Raw genomic sequence first — 19,275 nt, forward strand, 5'->3', positions numbered from 1 at the left:
CTGGAACCATCATTTCCGAGAGTGTGTGCACACCTAGCATGATCTGAACCCCTCTCACTGTAGAGCTCCTGACATCAGAACACACTCCGCCACCACCATGGAAAGCTCCGCATTAGCGCTGGCGTACCGAGCTCCACTAAATGTCAAATCAAGCAGCAATTTCACGCGCGTCTGACGTCAACACTGGCGAAGAAAAATAAACTTCGCGCACACTTCGGGAGAAACCATTTTCGCCAACGCCGTTTTTCTCCTTCCGCGTAGAGAGGAGCCCGCTGATATAAGCATGCTCAGCTGAAGCGTCCTGCAGCCTCTGACGCTGGGCGCAGGCGAACTGCGACGGCCGCGCCAAACAAGCTCCAGGTAAGACAGATGCATTTGAAATGACATCCGAGCGCGTCGCGCCTTTAACGGCCGAATATACACATATGCCACCGGCCCGTGCATGCATGTATTTTCTTTTTTCAATTAACAAGCAGTATAACGCGGGCGCGCGCGCGCGTGTTTTCCACCTTATGCAAAAGATAAACACACACTCCAGCAAAAGACACATCTTGCGAATGGTGCGGAGAGCCGAAAAAAAAAGCCGCGTCCCGCACCTTGCGTTTGCCGGTGCTAGTCTAGGCCATTTATGTGTTTATGTTGCTATGGGAGGATATTTCAAAATTGAAACGGGATTAAGACAGCGTATTTTACCCACTCGGTTTCTGCAATGTGATTCCTGTACCTGCGGCGCCGCGTATGCCTGCGTTTTCGTGGCGTTTTTGACTTTTAGAATCGTTCCTGAGCGGCCTGTTTGATGTATACTGTGGCACACACTGCAGTATGGCTTTGCCAGCATAGCACGTTTGTGCTGCTGATGCTGCTGCTGCTGCTGGTGGTGCTGATGCTCATGCTGATGCTGTAGGTCACATTACGCGCTTGTGCGCCGCGTTGATGCTCATCAGGAGCTGCATGTGTTTGTGGCGCAGTGGAGATGTTCAGCGAAATGAAATAAGTGAGAGGTGGAAATTGCATTTGAGTTGGGCTTCTTGTTCTAATATTAACTTCCTTTCCCATAGGGTAGGGAATGCTTGGTGCGTTTGGGTGTTACTCTGCTTTACCCATGCCACCCCACCTCTCTCTCTCTCGCACTCGCTCTATCTCTCTCTCTGCTCTCTGCTCTAAGTTCTTAATTAATTCAGGTACACACATGATAATAATTGAATCGTCTCTATTCGGTTCCTATTAAATGCTGTATTCTGTAAAAAGTGATGTAGGAGTGATTTTATCACCTGCTCGTGTGCTGATGGAAGCTATACCTGTGTGCCGTACACTACAGCATCGAGCTGGCCTGCTCCTTAGAGACAGTGGATTCGACCACAGGATCGTTTTATTGCTCTTTTTACAGCTTTGAGATTTTCGCATGTTAAGGTTTTTATCCTTGAGTGAGATTACGGCAAACACACTTGGCTTGTTGACCATGATGGAGGGCTCAAGACCTAACTAATGCTCTAAATAGACATTCTGGACTTCGTAATGCTTTAATAGAAGTGAGTAGAAACAGAAGTGGAGGTGGATATCGGTAGAAAGTGAGTTAGATGAACATGCATCTCCTATATTTTCATAAAAAAGTCTTTTTGGTTTATGTTTTTTTTTTTTGTTTTTTTACTTTGCCGCAGATGTTTGTCCTGAAATAAGATGGAGAGCATTGCTCGAGATATGAGTCTAGAATTAGAAAAAATAGCATAGCTCAAATAATTAAGTTCATGGAAGAATTTGTTGAGAAATATTTGAGAACGTTGCACTTTGGGAAAGTCTAAAGGAGACATGTGTAATTAGATCTTTTTACTCAGGAGAAAAATCAGGGTTATTAGAAGCACAGTTCTCTTTAAAATGAGTATTCGGTCATCATTTACTCTCGTTCAAACTCCCATGACATTCTTTCTGCTGTGGTACACAAAGCAGATGTTAGACATATTGATAGGTTTAGTCACCATTCACTTACATTGCATTTCTTTGCCTACAGTGAAAGTGAATGGTGACTGAGATTGTCATTCTGCTTAACAGCTTTGTGTTTTATGTAAGAAAGAAAGTCATCTGGGTTAAAAACAGCATGGTGGCAGGATTTTTAATTTTGAGGTGAACTGCCCCTTTAAGCGTAGAACTAAATTTGCTCTCTTTTTAATCTAGGAGAAACACTTAAGATATTAAAACATTTCATTGTGATTAGTCCTTACTGAAGTGTGTACATATGGTGAAGTTTGTTTGTATTATCTGACACACATCTAGGCTGCTGATGCCATCATGATAGGCGTGTGAAGTCCATATTTATGTTTTGAATATGTTTTTTTTTTGTGATTTAATGCAGATCTACAGAAAAAAAACAACAACAATAATTCATGAAAAAGTCATAAAAATTCTGCTGGATGTGCAGATCTTTAACTTATCTTTTAAATGTTTTTTTTTAAATGGTAATGTTTTGTTTTTGTTTTTTTGCATTTCTAATGTAATGCAGATCTACAAAAGAAACTGCATAACAGAAATGCATTAGCATTTTGCCGAATAGGCATTTCTGGTGATATTTTGTCATTACCTTTCAGCTTTCAAAGTTTTTTAATGATCAGTGTTAAATGAAGGATATATTGTAAGACAAAAAAGAATATATGTACATGCAAACATGTGTTTGCATTTATGATGCAATGTACATACATTATACATACACGTATAGTGAGCAGATATATTAGTAAATCACAGAAGATTTGTAAATGACAAGATTAGATAAATTATGTCAGATCAGTGTTTTGTGAAGTCCCCCTCTGGGATACAGTCAATGGTTGTAATTATGAACCTCCATTCCAGTGGTGATGCTGTGACACTCTCATATTCAATCAACATGAGGCAGCAACACCCCTTTTTCTACCCAGCAACACCGATGTGCTATCGTTGACAGCAGCTGTCATGGTCAAATCACACTTTGACTATTGCAGTCTCTCTTCCCTGATCCCTATGACTAAAAAGGGAGCACTATTGCTGGTGTGATATGATCAGCCTGCGATAAAACCTGCATTTGCACTGGTATTGTTGAGAATGCAGTATTGGAGGGAGGAGGCTAGGTTAACTGTGTCACAGGCAGTAAAAGAGTGGAGCTGTGTATCAAACAACATTGTTGGATTTTTCACTCTTTATTTAGTTTTACTTAGAATTCTGCTGTAGGTTACAGCTGATTCAGACTCAGACGAACGCGATTGGCTGCTCACAGTGATGATGTCACTCCTATACCACACCAATCAGAGTTACAGCTGGCAGGGGAAATGCAATATCCTCAACCTCAATGTAATTTCAACCCGATATTTCACAAATTTACATTGGTTGTTAAAGCATGGGTGGTTTTAAGGGTTCTGCAATGCGATAACCGACCCACAGAGAGGTTTTCAGACTGCTAACGGAAACAAAACACACTGAAAAGTATGCATATTTTATGCGTGTGGTTTCTGGATTCATTAGACAGTAGTTTAAAGTACTGGTTATGTCATGCATCTAATTGCGCAGAAACACTTACACATGTTTCGCATAGAGGTCATCCGGAGGTCAGGTGTGTGTGTGTTGACACAAAAAAGTGCAGAGACGGTAAGCAGGCTCCTGACTAGTTAAAAAAGGATCTAGCCAAAGCCTCAAGCGTAGCTGGTGGTATTGCATGGCTCACTGTGAATTCAACCTGACCGAATGCCACTCATTAAATCAGTCCAAGCATTACTCAAGAAAACAAGATAGTGTTTTGGCAAACACACACACACACACACATAAATGCACACAGAGCTGCTGCAAAGCACGAGTCAAGGTCATTATCTCTCTTTTTCTTTTAACCTAGTTTAAGGTCAAGTTAAGGTCACTGCTGGGATCAAAGGTTACTGCTTTGATATGTTCAGCACTGAGGTGTGGTTCATTTATTTTAAATCACCATGGAAACCGTTTTGCTCTATTGGCAAATCAGATAGAATGTTACAAGATGATTATTTATTGAACAGTCATTTAAACATAAATTCAACAATCAGTATTTGCTGATTTGTAAGTAGGTATGTCTCTTGTGTAAATGTAACCTATAATCTTTATCATTAAATATGTATGTGAGTGATTTTTCAAAAGTTGTAAATAAAACAGATGTTTAGGCATGCATGGAAAAAAATCTTTAAAAACGTGTTTCTGCCTCAGAATTTCATGTTTAATTCAAAGTGTTACTCTTTATAATTATTTGAAAGATGTACTTGCAATTTATGAGTGAAATGTTTTTCTTAGTAAACACTACATATTTTCAGTATAGATAAACATTATCCATTGCAACGTAAGCACGTATTTCTTAGTTAAGTCAATATATCAATATCTATCTATCTATCTATCTATCTATCTATCTATCTATCTATCTATCTATCTATCTATCTATCTATCTATCTATCTATCTATCTATCTATCTATCTATCTATCTATCTATCTATCTATCTAATGTATGTACTGTTTGTGTGTCTACTGTATATGTATACATATGTATACAGACACACACAGATTATTTATTTAAAATGCATGCTACTTGTGTCTTGGTATTTACACTTGTCTTGGTTCACACTAAATTTTTCATGTTATTTTTTCAGAATACCTTTTTGAAAACAGTTTTTTTTATAATTGCATTTGGTGTTGTTAGCGGTGCAGAATGTTTTTTAAACTTCAGTAGCAAAAATGGTGTTTGAGTTAGATTCATTTTTAGATAGATTCGTGTTTTTGAATCATTCAGTTTCAGTGAGTGAGTTCAGTCTGATTACTGACTGTCTGTTTTGAATTAATCAGTTTAAAATTTTAATGAAAAATTCAAGATTCATTTGCATTATCACTCAAAAAATACAAAGGTGTCTGTACCATATGTACAAATTATGTTGTATTATTATATAAGTATATATACAGTCAATCAAAATGATTAAAGATAACAATTCCTGTTATTTTGGTGAGAAACTCCATGAAAAAATGCTTTGATAATTTCGTTACTGTATTTTACTTATATTCAACATTTTAAATCTGCATGGCAACAGTGAATCTGGTTCCCCTACTACTGAGATATATATGTTGAGAATCATAAAAAAAGCTGAAAAATATCATGCAAGCCCAGATAATGGCTGTGAAATGGGTGCAGAGTAACACAATGACTTTAAGCTGCACTTCTGAGTTTGCACTTGAAGATTTTGTGCATTGGTTATATAATAACCTGACAGGGTGTGGCCACATCAGATCTAAAGAATAGATGCTGAATGTAGCTTTAAAGTTTCATGTGCTCAACCAAGAAGATGGTTAGGTCTCTGCAGAGCAGATGGTTATTGTTTTAGAGTGTAATGTTTTCTCTACCTCTCTGTCTCTCTTATTCTCCAGTGATGGCCTCTGCTGAGCAGCTGTGTCCCCGCCTGCTGCACCAGCACTGCCCATAGGCCACACACACACACACACATACTTACACACACCTTTGGGCTCCCTTTCCAATTCCGTCCACACACACACACACACACATCATGTACAGTGTGGAGGACCTGCTGATCTCTCATGGATACAAACTGCCCAGGAGCGGCCCTGCCTCCTCCTCTTCCTCTGCGCCTTATGACAATCGAAACAACGAATGTCGCCGTGATAATGTAGAGAACCGGCCTGCTGGAGGTGGTGGTGGTGGTGGTGGAACTCTGAATGGATTTGGGACAATGGAGGGGGGAGCAGAAGCAGGCACGGGGGTGTACAGGCCGGCCCCAGTGAAGGCTTACCCAGAGAACAACAACAACATTAATGAGGGCCATGAAAGAATTCAACGGAGATTGGAGGTTCCTGTTGCTTTCCTTGGTGACCTGCAACCTCTGGGTGACTCTCTAGCTACAGACAGTGGGTAAGTGTGCACTGTCAAGTTTCCACAAAGAACAATGTCTCCATTGGTGTTGAAAATATCTTTAATTATCATTATTGATGTGAATGGACACTTGGATTTAAATTAATTCCAATTGGTTAAAGTGAATTGACCATTGTAAAAAAAAAAAAAAAATTATATTAGTATTATACAGTGTATATATATATAATTTAAAATCCACAATTAAAAAATCTAATTCGTTGCCTTTAAATGTTTGTATCACATCATTTTCTTATGAGATTCTGAACAAATAATAATAATAAAAAAAAAATATTTTCACTATTAAAATGGATTTGTTAACCATAAAGTTAGTCTAGGTCTGCATCATACTAGTGTGTAGTAGCTTCATTTAGCATGTAAGTAGACAGTTCAAATCCTCACCATACCTATGTTTTTGATGGGCATCTAACATAACCATAAAACATAAATATGTCACCAAAAGTTAAATTAAAAGAAATGTCAGGAAAGATAAATAAAAATGATTTAAATCTATTACGTGCTAGTTCAAATCAACAAATTGACTGGTGCTGCAGGAGTCAGAGCAGCTCGCTTACTTGTCTAATTCGGGTGTTTTCTGTTGTATTTTGTATTAGAATCAGACACAGAAAATCGATGTACATTTTGTGAGTAAATCTCTCTTTTGAATCAGCAAACAAGTTAGCAAAACCTCAATGTGAATCGGTTTGTGATTCACTTTGAATCATTCGAAAAGTTCGTTCACACAATTAATTATTTGTAGCAGTGATTATAAACAGTAACATGTTGAAACTTTGGATGAAGTGGATATTGACCAATAGAAAGAAAATTTGAAAATGCCTCGTCGTTTGGAAGCTGTGAAGAAGGTCTTTAAGATTTTGAGTTTATGAACGACTTGCAGGTAAAGACACTTTCCAAATAAGTGTGTCAAAGCATTACACGGTGAAGCACAGAAAAATACAAAGAAAAAGTATGATCAAGAACTGCATTAAATAACCTGCATTAAATATCCCTGCCACAAGCCATTTCAAAAAGTAATGGCAATCATCACCAGTGAACACCGATCTTGGCTAACATGGTCAAGGTATATGACACCTAAAAGACACACATCAAAAACTTTAAAGGGGTCATCTGATACGATATGCACTTTTACAAGTTGTTTGAACATAAATGTGTTGGCAGTGTGTGTATACAACCACTCAATAATGATAAAAATCCACCCAGTGTTTTTTTTTTATCTACTAAAATCATTTTCAGCTTCTTTTTTGTGTGAGGTCACAGGGTCGAAGTCCATTCCCACTATAGTTGATTGACACTGCTGTCTTACCTTAGACCCGCCCTGAGTGATGTGTCATGTAAAAAGTGTTGTTTTTACTATCACTAAGAAATTTTAACCAAAGTATGTTATCGACTTTTCATTAAGACCCCTAAGAACCATATCAACTTGTGGAAAATGGCCGTCCGATGACCCCTTTAACATTAACATTAAATTTTTAGAGTCAGAGTTTAGAGATATTAAACAAATTCAACTGACACTAATAAATTACATCTATTTTGTTTGAAATTTTGTTATCAGTTATTAGTAATTTAAAGTTAACAGCAGATTTATTTTGAATTTACATGTGTTTCATCCTTATTCTGGATGCAATTTACACCATTATATTATAATTAGATGATATTTACACATATTTATACATATTTTCTTAGCGATAGATGCTATCAGAGATGGGACCAAGTCACACATGTGCAAGTCTCAAGTAAGTCTCAAGTCTTAACCTTCAAGTCTCAAGTAAGTCCCAAGTATTTTTTTCTTGGGCAAGTCAAGTCAAGTCAAGTCACAAGTTATGTCAAGTCAAGTCAAGTCCTGTAGTAAGTCAAGTCAAGTCCAAGTCAAGTCACCTTATTATTGTAATTTTACCTGCAGAATCTGATCTTAATAAAGTTAAAAGACAAGATATAAGTAACAGTAAATTAAAATAATTTGGATTTGCATTGTAAATACTCATGTTCAGTAAAATACATCATGGAATCAAACAAAATTGTAACTTCATAAAATTATTTATTTTTCACTTCTGCCAACAGAAATGTTTTACATTTTCAACATTGAGTCCATAAAACAAATAACAGCTAAACATCCAACAGACTCCTCTCTGAACACCCCCCCCCTCCTCTCTCTCTCTCTATCTCTATCTCTCTCTCTCTCTCTCTCTCTCTCACACAAAGGACGTGACATGACATGACATGACATTCAGCCAAGTATGGTGACCCATACTCAGAATTTGTGCTCTGCATTTAACCCATCCGAAGTGCACACACACAGAGCAGTGAACACACACACACACACACACTGTGAGCACACACCCGGAGCATTGGGCAGCCATTTATGCTGCGGCGCCCAGGGAGCAGTTGGGGGTTCGATGCCTTGCTCAAGGGCACCTTAGTCATGGTATTGAAGGTGGAGAGAGAACTGTACATGCACTCCCCCCACCCACAATTCCTGCCGGCCCGAGACTCGAACTCACAACCCTTCGATTGCAAGTCCGACTCTCTAACCATTAGGCCACAACTTCCCCTCAAACACAGTTTACATACAACATTAAACTTTCTTACATTTCTCCTCTCTCTCTCTCTCTCTCTCTCAAGTTCAAGTTCAAGTTGCTTTATTGGCATGACATTTGAGTTACAGTATTGCCAAATTTAGCATTTAGATACAGAATAAAATATGATTACAATAAAATACAATAAAAATAGCAGCAGCAGATAATATTTCTAATATTAATAATAGTAATTATATAGAATTAAGAATATAAAATAAAACAGTTGAATACAATAAATGATCCCTGTCGTATGGTGTGTATGGTGTATAAATATTTAGCAGCTATTGTGACTGCCGTCTCATTCTCTCCAAGTATATAGAGTAGTTTCTCTGAGTCATTTAGAGACAAGAATGAAGGATTCAAAGCTTCAAACTGTGGGAAGAATGTTTCTCTTGTAGTGCTGTATTTGGGACAGACAAGAAGGAAGTGTTTCTCATCCTCTGTTTGATTCAGCTCACAGTGTTTGCCTCTCTTCTCTCGGTAGCCAGGATCTTTTATGTCTACCAATCTCTATTTCCAAATCATGATCACTGAGTCGATATTTTGAAAGGATTTCTTTTAATTGCTTGAGTGATAAGTAATTTGCCAGTTTTGTGGTTCTGTTTAGGGCCGAATAACACTGGAGTTTGGTTTGGAGCTCAAATTCATTTTTTAAATTTTTCATCATAATTATACTTCAGATTTTTGTCAATTAGTTTCTGAATGTTGGGGTTGTGATTGGAGTCAGACTCAGTTTGGGTTTCCTTCATCAGGTGAAGCACGAGTGTGTTTCTCTCTCACTCACTCGACTTATTGACGACAAAAGCGATGACCCTCAGTACCCCTCAAGCTGAGATGTTGATGTGATGTGATATCTGATCTAAGTGGGCGTGGTCTGCGTAAGGTAGAGAGGGCATGACTGATGATGTCATGACATGACAACGCGATTCTCAGCCTGCGCTCAGCTGAGTAATCAATTTTATTTTTTTAAAAATAATTTATATATTTTATATTCAAACTGAAAACATAATGTGATTAACACTCAAGTCATTCAAGTCATCCTGTCTCAAGTCAAGTCAAGTCCCGAGTCTTTAACTTCCAAGTCCGAGTCAAGTCTCAAGTATTTTATTTTTTGTCAAGTCAAGTCACAAGTCATAAAAATAGCGACTCGAGTCGACTCGAGTCCAAGTCACCAAGTCACAAGTCCCCATGTCTGGATGCTATTTACACTAAGTGCAAATAGCAATGGACTATATTAATATAATTTTATTCATTTCTGTGACCTAATTTGTTTGCATCATTTAAAGATGATTTCAGATTGCAATTTAAAAAAAATTCTACCTTCATAAATGACATATATTTGTCTCGGTTGCTAGGTTCTATGATGCTCCCAGCCTGACGTTCTCTGAACATGCAGATGAGCGAGATATTGCATTCTGGAGAAGGAGGGGACAGGACTTCAGTGCTCTATTGGACTATGCTGATCCCAGGGAACTCAGAGTGTCTGGAGGATTGTGGCGAGGTCCAGTACTAGCTGTTGAGGAGCTGAGGACTGAGAGGCCACTGGCACGCTGGGAGGAAGGCCCATGGATACGGGAACCTATAGACTCAGGCCCAGAGACGTTATATGTGACTGGAGAGAGAAAATGCCAGAGCCTGGGAACAGAGGAGTGGCACCCTGCAGTGGGCTTGGGCCGGCAGCTGTCAGATGGCGAGGCTGAACATTGGTCTCAGGAGCAGCAACACCGACTGCGACCAGCAGATTGCAGTGTTTCCACCACAGTGCGAGCCAAGTCCCAGTCGCTCCCACGAGTCCTTTCCCCAGAAGATCCCCACTATGGAGAACTGCCTCAAACCAGTGCCCCAAATCACCCCCCTACACAAAGAAGCAGCAGCTCTGCTCCATATGGTCGATACCACAGTGAATGGCCAGCAGGGGAAAGATGGAGTGGTCAGACACAAAGTCATGCTCCTTCTGCAGTTGTACCAAAGCCACGGTTCAGCCGCCCCGTCAAGCCACCATCTTATGAGACTCACCAGCAAAACAGGGGGAGCTGGGAAACGTTGTCCTCTGAACCCGTGTCCAAACCCAGAGACCGCTCAGTGTGCTTCTCTCAGAATTTTGAACCACTCAGAGACCGGTCTGGTTGTTATTCTCACAGTGCAGAGCCTCTAAGAGATCGGTCCATTTGCTTTTCACAGAGTGCAGAACCTATTCGAGATCGCATGCTGAGCCACTCTCAAAGTGCTGAACCACTAAGAGACAGATTTATCAGTCATTCACAGAGTGCAGAACTACTGCGTGATCGCTTTTTCAACCACTCACATAGTGCCGACCTCTTACGGGACCGATCCCTTTGTTACTCTCAGAGCTCAGAACTGCTTCGAGACCGGTCCATTTGTTACTCCCAAAGTGCAGAGCTCCTGAGACCAGAATCCTATAGGACAGATCTGTTTTACCATGAACTGACTGGTATGGAGCCCCCTGGTTACATCCCACCCCCCTCCTACAGGAGATTCCTGCCACCCAGGAGTGGACAGAACTACCGAGCAGATTCTGCTCTTGTCCGATGGAAACGTGAGCCTGTGAGTGCAGAGATGGGCCAGTGGTTTTCAAGGACTTCAGGATTGTCATGGTCAGAACGGCGTGAAGACAGGAGCATGGCAGTGGTTCCAAGAAGACCTGTGCATCCAGGGCCTGTCGGACCAAGCCGTCCAGGACTTGTGCAGTATGTCCCATTTGAAGACCCACGTATCAGGCATGTCTCAGGGGGGCCTTGTGGAAACTCGCTTACCGACGCGGATAAGATCCGACATGTCAACAAAGAGCTTCCCTGCGCTGCAACTTTAGGACAATCCACACATGATAGTGCCTTTCTCCCTTCACAGGGACCAAGTCTTAGCATGGAAACTAACAAAACGGCTCTCACTGAACATGAGAATACTAACCGCTGGCACAAGGGGATGAATAAAGGCAGTGAAACTGTAGCACCTGACCAGAGCTGTGCCAAGTACCCACCAGCCTTTCAGCTCAGACCCCTGCAACCAATAATTAAAACAGACAGAATTACAGATCAACAGACTAGAGTAGACAGAATCACTGAACAAGTTAAGGTTGAGAGAGTAACAGAGCCTGTCAAAGTTGAGAGAGGTGCTGAACAGACAAAAACAGACCAAGTTAAAGTAACAGAGCAAGTGAAACCAGATCGAGTTACCGACCTAATAAAATTAGACAAGCCTACAGAACAAGTAAAGCCAGACAGGTTTACAGACAAACAAGTAAAAGTAGAAAGATTAACTGACCAGATACAAGTAGACAGAATCCCAGATCAAGTCAAGGCCGACAGGTATACAGACAAACAAATTAAGCCTGAAGTCAAGCCAGAAAAATTCCCAGAAAAGCCCATAAAAGCAGATAGAATTTCAGACAAGCAAAGTAAAGCTGAACGACTCATAGAGAAGCACTTGAAGATTGATAGAATTTTAGAAAAACAGCTTAAAGCAGATAAAATCTTAGAAAGACAAAGTAAATCTGAAAAATTTACAGACAAGTTGATTAAGGGTGACAAGCAGGTAAAAGGAGATAGCAGTACAGACCAGATCAAATCTGAGAAGATCACCGACAAGTCTGGAAAGGCTGACAAATCCATAGATAAAGGTTCTTCAGAGAGTGTTTCAACTGTAAAGACCGAACCAGTCCAGGAACCTGAGAAAAAGAGTGTGAAAAAGAAACTCAGTGAGACTATCTTTTGCCTTGTGTCTGTACCACTTTCGCAGTCCAGTGCAAAATCTCGTGATCAAAACAACAACGAAGAGAAAAAATCAGACTCTCCTCCAATTCCTCCTCCTCCTCCACCAAGTTCATCCAGTGAAAACAGCAACACCCTCGGCTCTCTGCCAAACCAAAGCCTCAAAAGCACATCCACCACCTCCACTGATTTAGAGCTACAAGCACTCACACTTGGCAGCGGGTCCAGTAGCATTGCCACAAGGAGAGCGCATCGGAGAAGGAACTCACGCTCTAGGATCTTTAAGCCAAATCCACATGATGAGCTCCGACGGTATTCTGGGGCTTGGCCAGGGGACCAGTACCGTGATCAGGAGACCCAGACGAGCCCTGAGCCCAAAAAGAGCAATGCAAATCCAGGCCCTACCAATACAGAAGCACAAGATGCTCCTGCTGCCTCAGAGGTAACCGCTCCTGGTGAGACTACATCAGTGGCTTCAGGGGTTGCCCCAGGGGCCACTGGGGCTTCGTCAGCTCCACCGGCTCCATCAGTTCCTTCAGTTCCACCGACTCCAGCAGCTCCACCGGCTTCAGGAGCTCCTGACCCCAGCACCCCTTACGGGTATCCCATGAAGGGCCAGAAAAGCCTAAAACTATCCAGCAACAGTGCTTTTTCACGGACAGGTACCTTCACCAGGAGCACAGGTTCTCACAGACCTCCATTACATCCTCCGCCACACCCTCCCCCCCCACCTCCAAACCAACCTCCATCTCAACCTCCTCCTCCCCCACCAACACAGCCTCCGGCTCAGTCCCCACCATCAGATCCGACTGAGGAGGAAAAGTCAGCCACAGGGCCAAACCCTGAGGGATTTGAACAGTTCTTGCTGAAGCCAGTAAGCCGACTGCCATGGGACGCTATTGAGGATCTTGAGACCATCAATAAGGAGGCGCAAGACCAAGCAGGTAAACGCCCCAGCGTGGACCAGTGCATTGAGGATCTTAATGAGGCCTACAAAGATATCCTGGAGCTCAGTACTGCCAGCAATAACCTTCCCAACCGCTCCTCCATGCAAATCCCTGACCGCATCAAATCTAGGTTATCTTCAGATCCACTTGGAATGCCTGCAACCGGTCTTCGACCAAGCTTGGTGCCTGGAAGTGACCCAGAATACAGGGAGGTGAAGAGTGCCTTTTCCCGACCATCAACTGGGAAGAGTGTGAGCTTCAGCAAACAGCTGAGAGAGGAGATTTGTCCTGCTGCCCCCCCACCAGAACCAGGTTTCAGAGATTACAAAACAGTCATGTCCCAGATAACCCAACGCAAAGCCTGCAGATCAGTGAAGCTGGATATACCAGCCCCCAAAGAGACCCAAAGAGATGATGATTTGACTGCACAAACCTCCTCCACCTCTTCCATTGCAGCCGAGGCACCATGGGCAGACAGACAGCCTATGCAAGATGCCTCCACTTTAACCAGCCCACCAGACTATGAACACATCTGTCAAACTATCCAAATGGCCCGTGAATCTGGGGCGGTTAGCCGAGCTTCTATCAAATCCAAACCAGGAAGCGCCATGAGCATCGAAACGCCACAGCATGTACCCATACCTGGTAGGCCTCCCTTAGATTCTGAGCAGCCATGTTGTTCTTCAGCATTAGAAGGGAGACAGGAGCCAATGTCATTATTCAGGGAGGAAAGGAGCTCAGGCTTTAGGAGGGTAACAAGCCACACTAACAGGTTCCTTAGTAACAGGGGTGTGCTCTGTAGCCTTGCAACCGGAAATCCTGTTGGTGACAAAGCAGGTTTAGAGGCTAACTCAGAGGTTCCTGCTGACTGGCAGATGCAGCTTTCATTAGCTGAAAAGCATATTGCTACTCTGATCACAGGAGAGGGTTCAGAAGAGAACCTTGATGAGTCAAACAAGGTTAAAGGTGATAAAGACATTCCTGGCAGTGTGTCAGCTGAAAATGAAGTGAGCAACATTTTAGCCACTGAAATGAAAGATGATACTGCCAATGCTGAGCAGAAACCTTCTGAAGTAAAAGAGACAGAAACGGAGCAAACCCAGACACCTGAAATCCAACAACCTGAAGTGACAGAGAAAGTGAAAGAAAAGGAAACATCTAGGGAAAAGACTGAAACAGAGCAAGAGAAATGCGAGCAGAAAGACCCTGTTACTGAAGGAACAGAGCAAAATAGTGATACAACCTCTGAGGAAAAGAAAGAACCAAATGTGATCTTGAGGGCAAATAAGGCTGCAATATGGACTCATTCAGGTTTAGATTCAGAGCTACGACCTGAATTTCCACCAGATCACCTTCCCCTTTCTGTACTTCCTTATCCTAATCGTAGATTATCTTTAGGGTTAGATTGGGAGAAGGGTGGGTGGGAAGGGGAAAGTTTGGGTCAAGGTGGATTTTGGTCCAGAGAGAGGCGGTCCCTTGATGCTGAGAGATGGGGTATTGGTGGAGAGACTTGGGGTTTAGACAATGATAGACAGCAAGGAGGTGGTGAAAAACTGGGTCTGGGGGGTTGGCGTGGTTGTGGTATTGATGGGCAAGGCACAGATGATTCAGACTGGGAACTAGATGAAAATACCCAAGAGTCAGGTTCAGACAGAAATAAAATAACACTTAAGCCTGAGCAGGGTCTTGGTGAAGACAATAGCAGTCCAGTCTCTAGCACTGATGAAGTGGAAAAAGATAAAACACAAGCTGTTGCTAGCCAAGGCATTGATAAGGGTCGGAGTCAAGGTCCAGGTGAATGTCAGGTTTCAAGCGTAGATAGACGGAGCCGTGGACTTTCCCATAGAATAGAGGCTCTTTTTACAGCCCCACCCGGGCATGGCTCAGAGGAGAGACTTGCCCGCATGAGGGAGGTGGACACTGTCTCACGAATGAGACGCCTTAGCCTCCGTAGCTCAGACTCTTGGGATGGACTGCACGGGGTGGGAAGGTGGGAAGAATATGGATGGGAGGAAGAATGCCCCCTTCCTGGCCCACAGGGTTCTTCAAACATCACAAAGGTAGAGGATAAAGAGGGCAGTGCCCACCCTGCAGTCAACAGTGAACCTAAAGAAACAAAAGATGACCAGGCAACCCTAAAAGGTGAGAAACTGTTACATCAGCTTTTGTATTTACTGTGGGTAGCATTTGATAGCAGAATTCAGTGGTGACATTTGTACAGTATGGTTCTTGAAAAAGTCCCAAATTTGACTCAGAATTTAAGCCTATCAGTCATTAGCTGCGTTTACATTGACCCTTCTAATCTGATCGTAATAGGACTAGAAGCACAATCAGAATAAAAATGTCACAATGTAAACAGGTCAATTGGATTGAATTGGCTCGATCCAACTAAAAATTCGATCGGATTGTAAGGGGTGGTTCATCCCTTTTGTAATCCGAGCGAGAGGCCATGTAAACATTTGTTCGGATTGAAAACCGAAAATGGAAAGTACTGCGCATGCGCAGTGACATAGAAATAGCGTAATGACGTATGACGCGCGGAACAAGATGTTCTTCCTGGTGAATAAAGTGTCATTAATACAGTAAGTGTCCTGTCATTATAAATCTCCCCTTTCACTCAGCTTATGTGAAGTGGAACACGACCACGTTCCACCAGTCCTCGTTTAAGGCTCTCATCAACAGACGTCTAGTTTTGAGTGTGGGAAGAGGCACTTTTACTACTTTTTTGCCAAAGTAAAGTTAAGCAGTACAACAGTTCATGTGCTGGGTGTCACCTAATTAGGACCCGAAGTAGATAAATATAACGTGTGCTTTTTAAAACAGCAGCGGGAAACTCTGTTTATTCATGCAGTGTGCGCATATCAAAAGAGTAAATCCGATCAGAAGATTGTGACATGTAAACGCGCACATCAACCCGATCACTTTATTTACCGTTCATGTAAACACTATGTTCGGATTCATTAATCAGAATGAATTCATTCCGATGGAAGCAAAAAGTGTCCATGTAAACGCACCTATTGATCGATTATTACTATAATTTTTCACAAAGAACAATTTGCTGTCATTTGAACCCAGCATAGTGTTGTAATCTTATTTGAATGTGTGGTGAATTCTTTTAGTTTATTTACATTACATGCATGGACTACTGTACACAGTGATGCTATTGTTAAATTTTCAGCTGTTTGCATTATGTATTTCTCCTCTTTTGACATTTTCAGAGTCACAGGAACTCAGCCAGGTGGAGAGGTCGTAGCTGAACCCTAGAGGTCAGAGGTCATCCAACTAAGGGCCAGCCTCCAGCACTGTGACCTGGCTGTCTGCTAAATGCCTTCATTCTCATATGCTATCGAAACATCCTCAGACATACACACACATATACACAAATATATACAAAACATTAGACATAAACAGATTGAGCGATGCATTTCTCTAAAACACACATCTGTGCATAAACACACAGAAAACTCATACACAAACACTCAAAGTCATTGTCATGTATGCAGACACTCACATGCATTCAGAACACATTTAAACACCTCACCACACTGAGACATCTGAAATGGCCTTCTACTCCGACAAGAGCATTGTGTATCAACTCCACTACACGCCCAATCAGTTCCAGCTCTGCTGGCTTTCTAAGTGTTGCTGTTCCACTGCCAGAAGGAGGTTTCCAACAATGCCCCACCCCCTTCATATGTTACAGTTCTCATCATGCCCCATTTTCTTTATTTTCTTGCCCGCATCTTAGTTCTTTTCCCTGCAATTTAATTAAAGGTTGGTTTATTAGACTTTATCTGGTACGTTACTCAGAAAAAAAAGAAATTAAAATGTTGTTGTGTGACCAAGAAACTAAAAAAACCAACAACTTTACTGTCTTTTGTAAAAAAAAAAAAAAAAAAAAAAAAAAAAGACAAAAAATGACTGTTTAAAAGTAATACAGAACAATTGATGAAGTTTAAAACCAGCTTCAATCTATTATACTGTCCTACTCTGTGCAAACAACCTATCATCCTTGCAACTTTGTCTTTCTTCATCCCATTACCTTCCTTACATCTTTGCATGTTCCTTACCTTAATTAAGACCTCAGTCTTCTCACTAACCATTCATTACACTAACCTTGTGTGAATCTCGTAAATGTTTCCTTCATCTAGACAGTGTTATGTCTGCACACCAATGTTTTCGTCACTCGTACAATTTCATCACACTGTTATTAAGAATGCTTTTCTTAAGGTCTTGTGCTACACTTCTTAATTAGAAAGACCACAATTGATTCAACCTGAAACACTTTTTATTTATTAAGTTAACAGTGTCTCCTATAGTAATGGGAAGTTCGGATCATTTTACTGACTGTCATTTGAATCTCGTTCTTCAAAATGACCGAATCTTTTTTCAAATAATTTTGATAACTATGTTAATTTCAAAAGGAAATAATTTTAAAATCTTACATGTTAATAGCCAAATTCAGCAACACATCTACTTAGATTAATTTAGACATTGATCATATTTCGAATAAGAAAAACAAGTAATGCAATCAAGGCCAAATAGAAATGATTCATTCACTGCTTCAGGCTATAGTCTGTTAGATTACTTAACATCCCAATCGGAGTCGTTCATTCTTTTGTCACATCATATCTATAAGCTGAAGCTATGACTTGAAACAGAAGAGATTAGTTCACCTCTCGAGTCCTCTGGTTCGAGTAGATTTGTTCATAGGTTATAATGCGGTCTGTACTGGAAACAGAACTGATTAGTTCAACTCTCAAGTTTTCGAGTCTTTCGTTCTTCACGTGACTGCTTCCCAGCTCAGTATCTTACAACAAACACATCACATTAGTATATTATAAACTGTATGTTGTTATTATATCTAGGTTTCTTATTTGCCTCATCAGTATGATTTTTCCCTTAATTCTGGTAAAGTTTAAAGAACCCATTTACCACACCACATTCAGTGTTATGACATCATGAAAGAAATTAAAAAATATATAAATTGTAAGAAATAAAAAGCTACAGTTTGAGACCAGAAATTTATCACACATCACATAACAAAAGAACGAATGACTCAGACCCGAAGACTCCAGAGGTGAATTCATCATTTCTGTATCCGTTACAGACTGCATTTTAACCTACAGGGCTGTCACTGGATGAACGAATGACTCGAACCAGATCCCGAGGACTTGATGGGTGAACTAATCAATTCTGTTTAATGTAAAGAACCTATAGGATGTTGCAGATGTGGGTAAACCCGAAATGAACGAATCCCTCGATGAGATGACTCGATGTTCCAGAGTCATACGAAGATTCGTTCAAATTGAATGAATCATTCATGAACGACACATCACTAGTTTTTCCCAACTCACTGATATCATCCCAAACTAGCATACACTTTTAAAAATAAAGGTTCTTTATTGATATCAGTGGTTCCATGAAAAACCTTTACCATCCACGATCCGTTATGTACCTTTATAGTAAAAAAAAATATATATTTTAATTGTTTAATCTTTTTCACACCAAGAAATAATGGTTCTTTTAAAGGGGTCATGAACTGAATTAGTTTTTTATTTTGTACTGTTTACTGAGGTCCATCTAAAATGTTATAAAAGTTTCATCAAAACATAATTTAGAAGTAATAGGCTTTCTTCTGTCCTGTTTTAACCCCCCTCATCAGAACGCTCCTTTGAATAGGCATGGCAGATTGTAGACTCAGAAGTAAACACCTACTGCAGTGTGAACAGATGTATATGATTGACAGCTTACGTCCTTCACAAATGGACACTGCAGTGATTTAGATTAAAAATGCATAAATACTTTATAAATAACTTTACTGTCAGATCAAATATAGTCGGCACAGCATCGTCTTTTAGTTTCAATCTTTCTGAAAATCCCACGTCAGATTGCCTCGTTTGTAATCAAATCCGCAAAAAAACCCCCCGAAACAAACAGACTGACATCGTCTGGAACTTCTTTACAAATAAAGTTCATCCACTCTTTCCCAATTTTGGGATCAGAAGGAAGGCAATGAAGCAGACACTTTTTACACAACTTGCCGTCTTTATTTTTTTGTTTCTGCGTAGATCTGAGCGTTTAACTCTCTCATAGACACTTCATGTGCAAGTCAGTGGGCG

The 19,275-nt window shown here is 40.9% G+C and overlaps 1 protein-coding gene across 1 annotated transcript; it reads left to right on the forward strand.

The window, feature by feature from the left end:
• Positions 1–112: 112 nt before the first annotated feature.
• LOC132096951 (uncharacterized) lies at positions 113–15,004 on the forward strand. The gene is made up of 4 exons (XM_059502634.1): positions 113–360; positions 5,389–5,887; positions 9,834–14,947; positions 15,000–15,004. The coding sequence occupies exons 2-4, from the start codon at positions 5,526–5,528 to the stop codon at positions 15,002–15,004; spliced, it is 5,481 nt and encodes a 1,826-aa protein (XP_059358617.1). The 5' UTR covers positions 113–360; positions 5,389–5,525.
• The last annotated feature ends 4,271 nt before the right edge of the window (positions 15,005–19,275 follow it).

The sequence above is a fragment of the Carassius carassius genome, chromosome 20, assembly GCF_963082965.1.
Source record: "Carassius carassius chromosome 20, fCarCar2.1, whole genome shotgun sequence".
Classification (NCBI taxonomy): Eukaryota; Metazoa; Chordata; class Actinopteri; order Cypriniformes; family Cyprinidae; genus Carassius; species Carassius carassius.